Below are 15,000 nucleotides of genomic sequence, written 5' to 3' on the forward strand. Positions count from 1 at the left end.
AATGGAAATGGCATGGAAAACTATCCAGAGCAGGGTGCTTCCATGATCAATTTGGCTAAATGCTACTTTAGCAATTGTAAAGTTGCAATTTTGATTATGACTGTGTATTTTTGATAACTTTTAAGGAAAAAAATTCTGTTTTGTTCATGCCTCTACAAATCATTCCCATGAGTTGGCCTGTTTATTATCTAGTAAAAGCAAATCAATATAGTAATCTAATAGTGTAGAATATATATTCTTAACTAAACAGAAGTACATTGGTTTTTTTTGTGTGACTGCCAGTGTCAACTTTCCAATGATATCCAAAATATAACAAAAATATTGCCATGATACCAAAAGGTGAATATTTTGACAATGAAACTGAGTTTGCAAAACAGTTAAAGTCAAAGGTTTTAGTGATTTGTGGCAGTGGAAGGTAAGGGAGTATATTTGTGGAATTGGTTGCAAAAATGAAATTTGGTTTACAATGCCCACCTCTGGAATAATTACTGTGTGGCTGCCAAGATTACAAGATTTATTACATGCAACAAGCCTGGAGACTTTGCGTAAAATATCACTGGAGGAATGAAGAATAAGTGTACCTGAGGCAAACTATTCATTTAAAAATAAGATCACATCAGGTAAAATCCTAAAATACAGCTTTAAACTAAAATGAGTGAAATGAATGTCACATACTACATTCCAAAGTATTGTACTCAATGAATTGAGATTTGGAAATGATTAGCAAAATATGGTTCTCTCTATCTGCCTTGCAAGATCACTGCAAGCAGATATATTATCAGTCCAACAAGTTCAAAAGAGCTGGGGCCTTTTAAATGCTTAACCTTCACTGTAAAAGCATGAACAGGATTTATCTCAAAGAAAAGAAGTACCAAATAGTGTGTGATGTCTTCCTAAACCTATTTACAATCCATTTTGTACATCAGCACCGGGAAAAAACAACTGCAATATCCTCTCTTTACTGGACCTATTCCTTAGTGTCGATTACGACTGGGCCTAACATCCAAAGATGGTTTAACACCATCATATGGCAAGGACCAGCAATAGGCATCTCCAAGTGGTGGCACTGTGAGACAGACATCATAGGGAATCATTTCCTTGTTAACCATCTTTAAAACCCATCCTGAACCTAGATGTGCAACCCTAAGGGACTTAAATCATTCTCTGGACCAGGCTTCTTCCTCTTATCAAATTTACTTTTCCTCCACCTTTTCACATAGGGAGAGCTGGCAACTGGTGCTTTACTATCCTTCTCCTACAACTATAAGTTAGTGACACAGAAAACAGTCCCACACCACACAGACATTAGTTCAACATTTCTTCCTAGCTTCCCAGAGGAACCAATGGACGAGCTAGATGACCAATGATAGCTGCTGTGGGTGCTGCTATTTCTGGTCAGTTTAACTTGAAGTAACAGTAATCATTATCAAACAGTACCCCCACCTCAGCATTCACATGTTTATGGAGCAGATGTGCAGAATATCCATTCACACTGCATCATACATTTATCCATTCACAAGCTCTCTGCATATTTCTATTTCATACTCTCATTCCTGCTTTAATATCCTATCACATGCATCCAAAGCTCTTGTTCTTAATTTGTATTAATTATATGAAGAAGGAACTAGATAGTTATGTAAACATGCCTGCAGATGATGTCATAAAAGTGATTAGAATAAAGAACGAGAGATTGAATGCAATACTACACAAGAACCTTAAGATATATATATGAAACCAAAACATGAATTACACTTCAGCAGTACCAACCTATAATCTTGGTGTAGGTGAAATACAAAAAGTGGAAAAAACTTTAGATTTTGAAGTGAATTTCAAAAATATTGATAGTAATAATAATAATTGGCAATGGTCCTTGGGTCTTCCCATAGATCTCTCTGGGAAGAAACTTTGGACTGTTGTTTGTGATGTAAAGATGTGGAATTTTTCTATGTCACCAACTGAAAGTGGTAAGAGGAGAGCAGCTGCTAGCTATCAGCTCTCCATGTGTGAAAAGGTGTAAGAATCATTGTTGAAATTAATAGAGATCCTGACCCCAGTCTAGAGAATGTCAGCCCATCAAGACTGCACCACATGATGAAGATGAGTGTGTTGAAAGGTTTTGAAAATGGGCAGCATCACTGTCCATATCACAAGACCACCACAAGCAGATACCTTTCATTGCTTCCATATATCTAATAAAAAATAGACAAAAATATATTTTACAGAGTATATCAATAGTGCTATTCAACCTCTTCATAAGTGATCTAACAATTATAACCTAGCATTAAAACTGAAACAACAGAATACAAAGCCTACTTAGACGTATTAGAACAATGGCTCAGAGATAATAGAATGTAAGCAGCACCCTACAAATTGTCAGTAAACTTGCTCACTTTTTACAACCATGAATAAAAAAACACCCTACAGTAAAATCAAAGTCAACCTCTTCCATTGGAAAAGAGCCCTAAAATTCTGGGCCTCATTTTTTATACTCATATGACCTTCAGCCAATGCATCAAAGATCTGACACCGTGAATAATTAAAAAAAAATAATAATAATAATAATAATATAAAATAAAATTTAAAAAATATATATAAAAAACAAAGAAAATACACTGCAAGTACTGGATTCAGGCAACAGAAAACTAATTATAGTCTTCAAACAGTTCATAAGAATCACCCTACACTATGCTGGGTGGTTCCCGACAATCAATTAAACAAATACTCAGTAAACCTTACAAAACAAAGCACTGACAATAATAACAGGATACACCAAAACCACTCCAATATGACACCTACACATAAAAACACAAATCTTCCCCATACACCATATGAACATGATAGACAAACAGTTCTATGCAAAAGCACTTAACTCCACACATCCATTTCATATCACACAAATACTGCTAGCTGAATGTAACAAAAAATACCCCCCAGTATAGGCTACTACTCTAACATACAAATCTACCACCAATTCCAAACAATACATCCACACAAAAACACATTCCCATTCAGATCACCAAAAAGTCCTTCAAGAAAGACCACCAATATTCCACCAACAATCCCCATGCATAAGTCCCACAGAAAAATCTCTCTCAAGAGAAGAAGAGAAAACACTTCCAAAGCACACAAGAATAAAATTGGGCTGCCTATGCTCAGGGATCCTATCACTCAAATAACATAAATACAGAATCAAGCTACAAACAAACATTATATGAGGTGTCTAGAATATACAGGGGAAAATGCTGGCATCATATGTAAGCCATTTTGCGTCTCAACATCAAATGCTCTAGGAACCATATTTCCATACCAAGGAGGTGTGGCATTCACTCCTTTCTATTCTAGACACCTTATATAATCTCAAGCAGTTATGACACAAAGACAAAGAGCATGTTAGCTTACATGCTCAAATTAGGTAACACTACAAAATCTTCCTTGAGTGACCTATGGGCCAACCTGGTGGACTTGGCCAGGTGACTTTGGGCTGTGGGTCTCCTGTATGAGAGATCAGAGGCTATGGATTGATTAATTGATTAACTGTCTATGAATTAATTTCCCTTGTTATTATTTGAATTGGGTGATGGATGAGATGCAGGGATGACCAGTCATCCAGGAACCAAGAAAAGAGGGAGGGTAATTGTCCTAGGGGGAAATTGTCCCAGGAAGCAATTGATAATGGGGGGTAATTGTCCTAGGGGGTAATTGTCCTGGGGGGGGGGGGCAATTGACAATGGGGGGAATTGTCCCAGGGGGGCAATTGACAATGGGGGAAATTGTCTTCTGGGGGAAACTGTCCTGATACAGAGGTGGTGAATGGGAGTGGAGTGGGTGGGGATAAAATGGGTGGGAGTAGAATTATGCCTTTTGACTTTGGCTACCTCCCCTATAATGGAGAAAAAGCCCTTGGTAAATGGTATGTAATATTTACACCATTATTCACAACTTTTATATTTGTTCTGTCACTCCAGCAATTTTATTTGCCAAGATAACACCCCCCAGGCAACAAAAATGTTAATCTGCAAAGGTGACCAAATATCCTATTCCTTATTTATTTATTTTTTCAAGATGTTAACTCAAGGGTTACCAGCCTTTTTGCATATGACTACATTCTGAGATCCAGTAAGTCAAGGTCCTTTGGATCTTCTGAACTTCTAATTTTTTTCTTCATATGGATTCCAGACTACTGTCACATATAGTTTGATCCACAATACTGGATTGTGGATAGTTTCACTGTCTTACTGTCTAGGTATGTAAAAAATATTTACTATGTGTGTGAATCTTGACCAAGCTGGTGATCTGGTTTTAGACTTTTACTATCAACCTTCAAACTTTTTCTCTGTCTACCTTTCTCAGTGTTCCTATATATTTTTGTCTATATTAACTTTCCTACACTTCTGCCAAATTATATTTCCTGAATTTTTAGTTCATTCATGTTTACCAGATCTTGTCTTACATCATACATGAGTCAATGTTAACAATTTTCCTTGATATTTTGACATCCTCATTTGAAGAGAGGTGGACACATTTTTTTTTATATATGTCTTGCAGGTACCTGTCATTGGTCCCTATTCTCTAGTACCTCTTAACTACACTTGTGTGTGAAAATGCTCCATAGATGGTTACTTTTCTTGCAGATAGACAAAATGCTTATGTATTCCCATTTGCTGAAAGTTTTTCCAATATTGTGAACTTCTGATTAAATCTGTTAATGATATATATAGTTCCTCTGTGCACCTGTTTAATACCCAACCCAATATGCCATAAGGTCCTGTGGTTTTCCTCACAGAATTTTTCATCCTATTTCTTACTTCTCATCAGTTGCTTTCAGTAATTTTGATGAAGAAATAGTAAAAACAGTGATCATCTAGTATTTCATTTCCATAGGCTCCTCATATCAAAACTAGTAAAAATGATAAAGAAATCACTAAATGGAAAAAGTGAGTGGTCACCCTGCATAAATGCACCTCACTATAGAGTTTGCAAGAAAATATGGCAAGTACAAACAACGCGAAAAGCTCTTCCCTAAATAGTGCAACAAACAAGTGAAATAGTAATCTGGTCCACCATCATAGTATTGTGGGGGACAGCTATGCCCCTTGATGTGGCACAATAATACCATTTCTACTCCTCAGGATATTGCACCCTCCTTTATGATCGCAAGGTAATTCTGTCTTTACTGATCTGTCAGTAAACTATGACACTGAGTTACAAAGGCAAACAATCACCCTCTTGGATTGAGGTGATAAAGGATCTACACCCCAGTTGTGTTGTGATTGTGTCTATGTACAGTCAGAACTGAACATTCTGCAAATATGTGCTTGATCATGCATGAGATGGCCTGGTAGTGGATGTGTGGCATCTGTTGTGCTTTCTACTGTGTTGGTTTGTAATAAGTGATGCATGGTGGCCACAGCATGCTCAGCTTTAGTCAACTTCATTTGTTCTGTTTAGTGCAGTATCTGAATTGTGTACTGACAGTGAGGGATGGCAAAGAATCTGTTTGATTTGTATCCACATATTCATTCATGTCAATTCCTTGAGTGACCTATGATCCAACCTGGATGCCATGACCAGGATTTTTGAGGCTGAGGGTCTCTTAAAAGAGATTGATTGCTTCAAATTCTACCCACCATGTTTAGAAACTCATGATATTTGACAAATTAGACCCAGCACAGTGCAGTTGAACTGGTCCACTCTTCCCAAACAAGTACAAGAGTTACAAAAAAAGTTCAGGCCAATGAAATAGATCAGTAGTATTACTGTCATCTCAGAGGTCTAAATAGCCTATCAAGGTTGTCAGCAAGTACATGGATAAAACTGACATATCAGAAGAAGCTTTCCTACTCCACTTGCAGCACTGCAAAAGTGACAGGCGACTTAGTTACATACCTGAGACACTGCAGCAGCCTTCTCGGCCGTGACGCCGTCCATCTCGAGCTTGGCTTTGGACGCTGCTTTCTTGCTTGACTCTTCGTAGGATACATCACCCGTCTGCATCTTTCGTGACTCTGACGAGGTTCCCGACGCTTCTTCATAACTGTTTTTATCAGTAACCACCTGTGGAGGGTAGAGTGCAATGAGAGGGCGTAACTTCAGGGTTTCGGCGATGTATACAAACAAGTAAGAAGAGGAAGATCCACATGAATACCTTAAAACACTCACCTTCTTTTTCGAAGAGGATGTCACCGTCTTCTGTTCAAATTTGAGTTCTTTGGTATTGCTGTTAGAGTTTGGTGTAGACGACAGGGAAGGACTCGTGCCCAGTTGCTCTTGCTGGGACGCCAGGGCATTCTGCAGGTCGCCATCCACATCAGGAAGGGCTAGCTGCTCTGAAGACATATTGAGGGCATCATTAAGGGCGTCCATGGAGCCCATATTGAAGCTGCCGCCGCCCTTGAGCTTGTTAAAGTTTGAGCTCGCCGACCCGATGGACGACGCGCTCTGTTGGAGGGCCGAGTTGCTCGCCTTGGAGAGCGACCGGCTGAAGTTGACACTGTTGCTCTGAAATAAAAAGAGACCGTGATCCACAATCACTACTCAGTACACATAACCGCAGCTGTACAGCCCAGTCATTTTTAACTGAGAGTCCACGGTAATCATTTTCCAAAGGATTACTCACAAGGTCCAAAGACAGAACACTTGCTTTATAATAAAGTTTGAATAGAGGTGATAAATTCCTAGAACATGAATAAAATATATATTTAACCGTTTAGGTATGGGAACGAATTTTACACTTTCAAGGATTTTGTACTGGCTAATATCAAGCGATTTCATTCAGGTTGTAAAAATTTCTTCATATAGGCTAACCATTTCAAATATCAATAACTAGCTAAGCTCTACTCTTTTTATTAATTTCACAAAATTATATTTAGTTGTTCAATCCAACCAAACCTTAATACACCCACCCCCATTATAACTCAAAGAGATCGCAGGGCACTACGCTACTCACCGACGTCATTTCGCTTATATTGGATTCGAATTCGGACATGGACGATTTGAGTTCGGAGAGGTTAGATTTGGACGAAGACTTGAGCTCGTTCTTGTTGCTTGAGGAGGCGGACAGGTGAGAACTGGAGCTGCTTGTGCGCAACGCAGACTTCATCTGACTGCTGCTGCTTCGGCTTACCAACTGAAAAAGATAAGGCAACATTAATATCAAGAGGGAATCTGATAATATACATGATCGAGATGACAGATGATAATCATATTCCGATAAATCGCATAATGATTAACTAATTAAAAGTTGGATAAGGAAATGAAAGCGCTAATGAAAAAAGAGTACTGATAATAGCTGTTGCTTCGAGTTTTACAGCCTGGAAACTCGCTGCCCGACTGTTGTAGCAATGTTCCTCGTGCACTGGAAAGAAATGTCGGACTACTTTCGGTGTTGTTTTGACGTAAGCATGTTTCATGCCACTGCAGGTAAGAGAAAGGGGAATACTCGGACTACTGTCAGTTCTTCTTATGCGAAGAAATGGAGGTCAAAGTTGACAGAGAGATCTTGGACCTAGTCCAGAGACCGAAAGCTAAATCCTCAGTGGTGGAACGATAGGATCAACAACATTCACTTGTCATGATCGTTAATTTCCCGATGTGCTCAATTAGGTAAAGTTTCTACGGGTTACTGCTAGCATCTCATCATTATACAACTATCAATACACAACCCAATCTATATACTGTATGTCTGCCTACCTGCCTGGTAGCTTTGAGAACTACCATACTGCTAGACCTTCCCTCAAGGCAAATCAGTGAAGTAGTGGGTCAGTCTGTCTATCGTTCAGTCGGGATCACCTTGATAGCACCACAATGCAAACACAGTATAGGCTTTAGGCAGCTACAAGGTCTTAGATAGTTCGACCTTCTTCGTCCATTGGAATACTTCGAAATGACGGATCACGTATTCAACGGATTCCATCTTAGCAGAGTTGAGAGTTCAGTTCTAAAGTGAACATTTACTCTTTGAAGAAATAGTCGTGCATAGGAGCTGCGACCACAAGGGACCTGGCATGTGACCAATCCGCCCACCACGACCTCAGTCCAGACACCGGTGACTCCTTTAGGTTATCGCACCGTACCATATTACACCCCACCTGTCCAGCAACACATCGTTCTCATATTTTTGAACCTCCCATATTGTTTGGCCACGTCGTTGCTTCTGGCCCCGAGTGATGGCAATTGAGGTGAATGAGGGCCACAGAATCGGGTCAAGTGTCCGACACAAGTAATAAAACATGTACGACTAACCAAAAAACCCAAAGGCCAAGAAACACATACGGGTATATACATATTCATGAACAAGAGCCACTACGTGTGGGAGGGAGTAGCAGACGAGCTACCTTCATCCACTTGCAGGACACCGTCAAGGCACATAGTCTGCATAACAATGTACAAAGAGGGCATCACAGTTAGGTCACCAGGCAGGCTCCTTCTCGGAAACTATCTTTTCTGTGGTTATCAGGACCCTCCCAAAGGAGAGGTCCAAAACAAAACAAAGAACTCCGAACCCGGAAGTCCGCGGCGTTTCCAGCCCCGCTGGTGCCGTCGCCAGCCAGCCACAAGTCATTACTTTGATTTGATTCCACTTCAGAGTTTGTGGATACAAAAACCAAACACCGTCTCCACTTAACAGCTTCCGTCTAAGTAAGTGTCCAAGCTGGAGGAACATCAGCGATATAAATTCCTCCCAAGCATGGCAAAAGGCTTGGACCTTACAGTACATCTCACTTATTTGCTGTCTTCTCGAGTGCAGAGTAGTAGTTCTAACACAATGATGTGCTGTCCCAGTAGCTAAAAGTAGCTACGTGCCACAGACAGCATTTATCCTTGGGGCACCGTTGCTTTACTTCACAAGGAATGCTAAAGATCATCGTATTTTGTTGTTGGGGGCGGCGGCACAAAGAGGCTAATCTATTTTTGTCTTGCGGGGCTCAGGTGGGAAAAGTTGCAAAGCACTGCTTCTAAGTCTTAATCACTCACTCACTCACTCAGTCCACCGTCTGCCTCGCAAGGTTTTTCGAGCTGACTAAAGACAATAGTCTTCACGATCCTGTGCTGCGTCGCGCCCCAGCAGGGGGACGGACGGAATCCAACAACCCTCGTGATGAACCTGTGTCAGCCTTAACTCACTTGGCACGGACCCCAAGAAAGACGGCAATGACGACGGCGCTGTTACACGACCGACTATGCGACAGAGCGACAAAGACAAAGTAAGATGCCAAGGCTATACTCACTCCTCCCTCGTTCACTCGTTGACAGGGACAGGGGTAGGGGCAGCAGACGCTGGTAGAACCCCCTTGTCTGCACGTGCGTGTAAAAAGGCGTTTCCAAGTTATATGTTTGCTTGCCCACCTGTCTACCTACTTCCTTGTTGATATAATTCACATCAATGAGTGATCGACGAAGCGAGATCGGAAGGATTTACTTGGCCTATTTAATTGTTTGTCCTCAGACGGACAGAGGGCCGGGCTCAAGGTGCCGCCGCAGGTCAGCCAGGGATCCCGTGCCACACGCAATATCTGCTGTAAATAACAGAGAGGCCGCTCACGTTCCTTGCTGGGGCTCTGTTACCACAACACACCTTGAAACGTGGTTGCGAGTTCCCTTCTGCAAGCGATGCTCCGAGTGCGCATGCGTCTAAGGGGCGCGCGTGGGCTGTAGGACGTCGAGTTTGTGCGCGCGTTGGTAACAACTTGTCTGACTTGAGACGGGTTTCTTCCAATCCCGGCCCAAGTCCAGCATATGCAAAGTCGACAAAATGATCCTCCAGCCATGCAGCTGGCGTCTCATTTCAGAGGGTAATGTTAGGATGACGTTTGTAACAATAAGCACTGCAATACTTAGAGAGAGATCGACGTGGAGTGGCGCATGCGCAGCTTGGCGGAGCGATTCCAAGGGCAGCAACGGCAGCGCGCAGGGAGGAAGGCCAGGCCGCCCCCGGCCCCGGCTCGGTCGCTCCGCTCCCGTCGCGCCCTCACCCACAGAAGAGATCCACCAGTGGCCAAAGAAACAACTCGCGTTGGGCACTCAGAAGGGCGAAAAAGGAGGAGCAGCAGAGGCGCGCTGACATCCAACGAAATACTGTCGCTGAGCTTCTCCCACAATAACGATCTATGCACAATGGTAACAATTTACACCGCAATAAACCAAATTCCCTAATTCTACCTCAAAGTAAGCTGAATGAATCCCTGTATCTATGCAATGAAGTGCCTTTAAATGTTTGCGCATGCTCGCATTATGGGTGTGTGCACATCCACCCGCGCGCGTTACATACACACACACACAAACACATACATACACACAAGAACAAGTCACACAAATAGTATGACATGCTTATGACGTCATGAGTCTACGCCCACTTTTGCTCTTTGCATTTCACTTGGGGGGGGGGGAGGTCGTGGCCCATCCTTATGTATATCGTGGTATCGCCACACGAACTGAGCCACTGCAAAACAGCGGCGCGTGAGCCCGCTTTCTTAGGAAAGGTGACGGCTCCTATCAGCATGAAAGAGCTCCTTTGAAATCTCGTAAGTGATGAGCGGGCCAGCTCGTGCGTGGCGAATTTGGAAACACCCGCCATGCTTCCTCGGAAGGTTTCCCGCCAAATCTGCAATGCTCCATTAATTTAAATTCAAACCTGCGGGCGCTATGACAGGCAGAAACTGCCAGACCTTAAACGCACCGCGAGATTCCGTGACACTCAACCCATAAAACCTTCAAAAAGTAAGCTTACACCTTCAGAGTATCTAACAGTCGCTCTTCTATAACAGGTATTTGTCGCCACTGGAAACTCGCCTCATATATAGAGGATCCTTCTCTTCCTCCTGCCAGTCACAGGTGCCACACCTGGCTGTCCGCCTGAAGTCGTATAGGGCCGCAGTGCACTCAATTCTGCCCCGGCCCTTGGCCGCTTGTTACGAAGAACCACGTAAACTTACGTACTCCTCGGGGACATCGAGGCTCTCAAGCAACCATCCTATTAACCGGGTCGTCAAAAGACAAATGCCAGTAAAACGGTTACCTGTCAGGGAACCTAATTCGTTCCGATACGAAAGTGGGAGAAAGTGTATGGCTGGTCCTGCTTCAGCCCTCCCCCACCCACATACGTACAGACGTACACCTTCAGCCAAAGTGATACTGACGGGATGGGAATGCAACTGGTAAATGTTGACCAAGTAGACGGTGTGCAGGTGGAGATGCAGAATGTGGGCGGCGTGTGGCGTGGCGCAAGAAGAGGAAGACGACGAAGAGGAGGTGGGAGGGGGGGTCGCTTAAGGAGAAGGAAACGGGATTGCGAACCATCGACCAGTACGAAACGTGGCGCTACTCAGGTGAGAAAGCATGAAGTCGTTGATAATAACGTGAAGACATCGTCGAGGGCGGACTGATGAACACAATGCATCGAGCAAACCAGCAGTGACGGGAACCGTCTCCACTGTTTGTTGTTGCACAAGGCGGGAAAACGTCCTGCGCCGCCAATGGTAATGTTAAGAGCACGTTGGCGAACGTTATCCGACTGAGTGCTTCTGAGAAAAGGCGCAACAGAAAACGAGGAAGAGCTGGTGGTCAGAACGTTAATCGTTTCCCGCCTCCCTGAGGAGGCCACTGCAGCGTCGCCATTCTCTTGTTATTCTCGTTACGGCTTCTGCACTTCTCTCTTTTGATTAAACACCCTCTTCAGCACCGAATGGCATTTAGCCTCTTTACTCTCGCTGCTGCCGTCAGCCTTTCTCCTTCAATTCCGTGGCAACCCATCGGATGCAAAGGATTTTCCGACCTCACCACTCCTTGGCAGTCCAGCACCATCTAACATTTAGCTACAGGGATTACAGATGCTGCATTAACGAGGAACATAATTCCCCAGCGCCCCGAGTTAAGAAACACTTGGTTGGACCCTATCTCAATTAATCACTTTCGTATACTTTTCCTTTTCTGGCTGCCGCCAAGAAATTTCATTTATCTCCTTGTTAGCTACGCTAATTAAGGTAAGAACGGAGAATGATTCTGCAAAAGATGAAAGGACAGCCAGACAAAAAGGATCTACAGGTTTTGTGTGTGTGTGTGTGTGTGTGTGTGTGTGTGTGTGTGTGTGTGTGTGTGTGTGTGTGTGTGTGTGTGTGTGTGTGTGTGTGTGTGTGTGTGTGTGTGTGTGTGTGTGCGCGCGCGCGTGTTTCACCACCACGGCCTTGGATCACGTTTTAGACTCGTGATCGACATCTATTTTCCTCCCGGAAGAGAGCTCATATATGACCGATCTATGGGTAATGCTGTGAACTTACACGCACACACATCCTCAACTCCCCGCCGACAAGAGTTGGAGTAACGGATCGTAGCGCAGCGATACTGAAATAATTTCAGCCTTGGGCGGGTTTCTAACCCGGACCGCCGTAGTGGCGTCCGGGAACTCTATCACTGCGCCATCAAATCGTGTGTGTGTGTGTGTGTGTGTGTGTGTGTGTGTGTGTGTGTGTGTGTGTGTGTGTGTTTGTTGTGAACCCTTGTAGGCTACCTCGAAAGAGCGCGTCTTAAAAACTATTGATTCAGAGTTCTCCACCCTAAGAACGGCTCACTCTCTCTTCCTTATAATCCATTGGTTTTCCCTTGAAACTAAACTTTTGGCACTCTCGCAGCTTAGGATGACACAAGCATATCACCTTTCTCTTAATTTTTGTTACAGTTCTGGCCATTAATTTGGGTAATATGCACATGGCAGGCCGCTCACCACAAACATACTATACATGCACACGCAAAGAAGGAAGAGAAGTAAAAGGAGAAGAAGAAGAAGTAGAAGAAGACGAAAAGAACAGCGATAACAATAGATAACAAAACCAAGGGTGATGTCAATTTTGTCTGTCTGTCTGTGTGTGGCTGGAGGGTGCACGAGCGCGGAGGTGGGCCGTTGGCTTAGTCGGTTATATAGTTGGATGGGCGGAGTCCTCTAGAGCCAGCCACATCGTCGTCCTCGGAATGTTAATGACGCACTCGCCCGCCCGCTCCACTCGTTCTTGTCCACCTGCTGCCGCCCCCCCCCCTGCCCAATCGTACAAATCCGTCGCCAGTGACACGTGTCATTCTTATGCCAGGCCTTCGGTGACACGTCGTCAACTTGCTTTGTATGGGTCTTGTTAGTGCTTTTTACCTGCTCGTGCCGCGACATATAGTACTCACCCATAGAGGTATGTCACATCACCTTGGCTCATGCCGAGTCACGACAATGTCTGTATCCCTCAATGTGTCTTCCGAATGCATTTCGTATTAACGTGGTTAAGTTCACAGTTGTGATGTGGCAAATATTTCCTTGCTCCAGGTCGCTATCTCCCTCTCCCAATATATTCATGTTCAGCATGCCCTGTCATTTCTGCTACATCGCTTCGAGTCGTCTTTGCTTCATCACCTATCTGCCTTGTGCCACGTATATTCTTTACCAAGTATGACTGACTTCCTGATTTCACGAATGCCTATGCTATCTGAGATCCCTCTATGCCCCTGCCCTTCGCGTAGTATATTGAGGCAGTTTCTCGTCACAGACGTAACCTTAGTACAAATGGGACTCGCAAAAGAATGTCGTCACGGAATTTCCGCGTCACTGCATAGTTCTCTGCAGGCACGTTATCCCCAGCAACTCCTTTTTAAAGGTGACCTACGCGCTGGCTGACGAAGGCTCAAGTCAACAGGTTGTTGTCTGTCTATCCTGCCAACCTGTCCCGAACCTTGCTACGACTTTCCCTAATCTAATCTTTTCGTGTCCCTCTGTGATTCACTCGTAATTGAAGTAGCCATTCTCCGTGATCAATATTAATCCCATTTTCAAATCTTGGCCCGTCCACCTACCCAAGACTTATCTTGGTTCCTTTCATTTCCGAAATTTTTTGACAAGCTATGATCAACGATGCTTGGTCGTCCAACTGGCTCATCACTTCCTCATCGACGCGACGGTTATGTCTGCCTGTCCATCTACTCTAAGTCCCCGCCCTTCTTATGACAGCAGGCCATGCGGTGCCAATCCCGGTCGCCCTCTCACTGCTGACATCGAGACGGCTGCTGGCTGCTCTACTCCTTTGGGAGTGAAATTGCCAGATTGGCAGGAAGAGGGCATGACCCTTCCCAGATTCCGACTCCACCCCTCAAATATATATATATATATATATATATATATATATATATATATATATATATATATATGTATATATATATATATATACATATATAAATTAAATAGATAAATAAATAGATAAATAAAAATAAGAAACAAGCACACACGCATGCGGACGCGCGCACACACAAGAGCCTTGACAATCCAAGGGCACCGAGCTATGACTTGGCATGTGCATGTTGCACCTGGCCCTCCAGAGAGACGAGGCATCTGGCACCTCGCTACTTTCGTGTCAGTCTATGCGATTCCGGCAAGTGCAATGATAGCATGTTTCTAGAACAGTGTTCCGGTTGCAGGTGAGGTATTCACAATAATATAGTGCTGGGGTGCTGTGTTATGTTCATCAATAAAGATCACAAAAAATCCATGGAATGCATTTACTGTAGGCGTTGCGCTAGCACGGTGAAATAAATTATTTATACAAAATAGCTAATACTTATACAGTGCTCATGCGTCTACGGAGCAAGAGATGTATCTCCTATGAGCCATGTCTAAAACATCAGAAATGGTTACCGGAACATAAAAAAAAAAAAAAAAAAAAAAAAAGACGTCGGTCCTTTGTTGCCTTAGTCCGGGGGAGCTGCTGTCTAATCTATCCCATGTTTGCTCTCATGTGCCAAGCATTTGTTTTACCTTTCACCTATTACTATGCTGTCGAGATATTTTTGCACTAGAACGTATGCTACATGTTTACGCAATTCTTTCCTCCTCCTTGGGTTTATGTGTTCCGTTTAGTGCGGATTTGGGTGCACTTTCACTCTGCCCCAGGTCTTTCCTCATTTTCTATGACAGGATGCTTGTGGCGCACTTTTGTCTCGACTGGCAAAGTGTATTGGCATCTGGGCAAGCAATCT

General features: G+C 43.5%; 1 protein-coding gene across 12 annotated transcripts in view; it reads right to left on the minus strand.

Annotated features, from left to right (window-relative positions):
- Nucleotides 1-15,000, minus strand: part of LOC143030265 (NAD(+) hydrolase sarm1-like) — a 722,505-nt gene that overhangs the window by 20,408 nt on the left and 687,097 nt on the right. For all 12 annotated transcript variants that reach the window (XR_012967128.1, XR_012967083.1, XM_076196001.1 and 9 more), the window contains 3 exons: nucleotides 6,947-7,126; nucleotides 6,160-6,498; nucleotides 5,887-6,054 (listed from right to left, as the gene is read on the minus strand). Coding sequence is in view for 10 of the 12 variants with exons in the window: in XM_076196001.1 (XP_076052116.1) it covers nucleotides 5,887-6,054; nucleotides 6,160-6,498; nucleotides 6,947-7,126 (687 nt within the window). In the remaining 2 variants the exon portion in view is untranslated. The remainder of the gene's footprint in view (nucleotides 1-5,886; nucleotides 6,055-6,159; nucleotides 6,499-6,946; nucleotides 7,127-15,000) is intronic.

Source organism: Oratosquilla oratoria, chromosome 1, assembly GCF_046742065.1.
Source record: "Oratosquilla oratoria isolate Oo_2021 chromosome 1, ASM4674206v1, whole genome shotgun sequence".
NCBI classification, from domain to species: Eukaryota; Metazoa; Arthropoda; class Malacostraca; order Stomatopoda; family Squillidae; genus Oratosquilla; species Oratosquilla oratoria.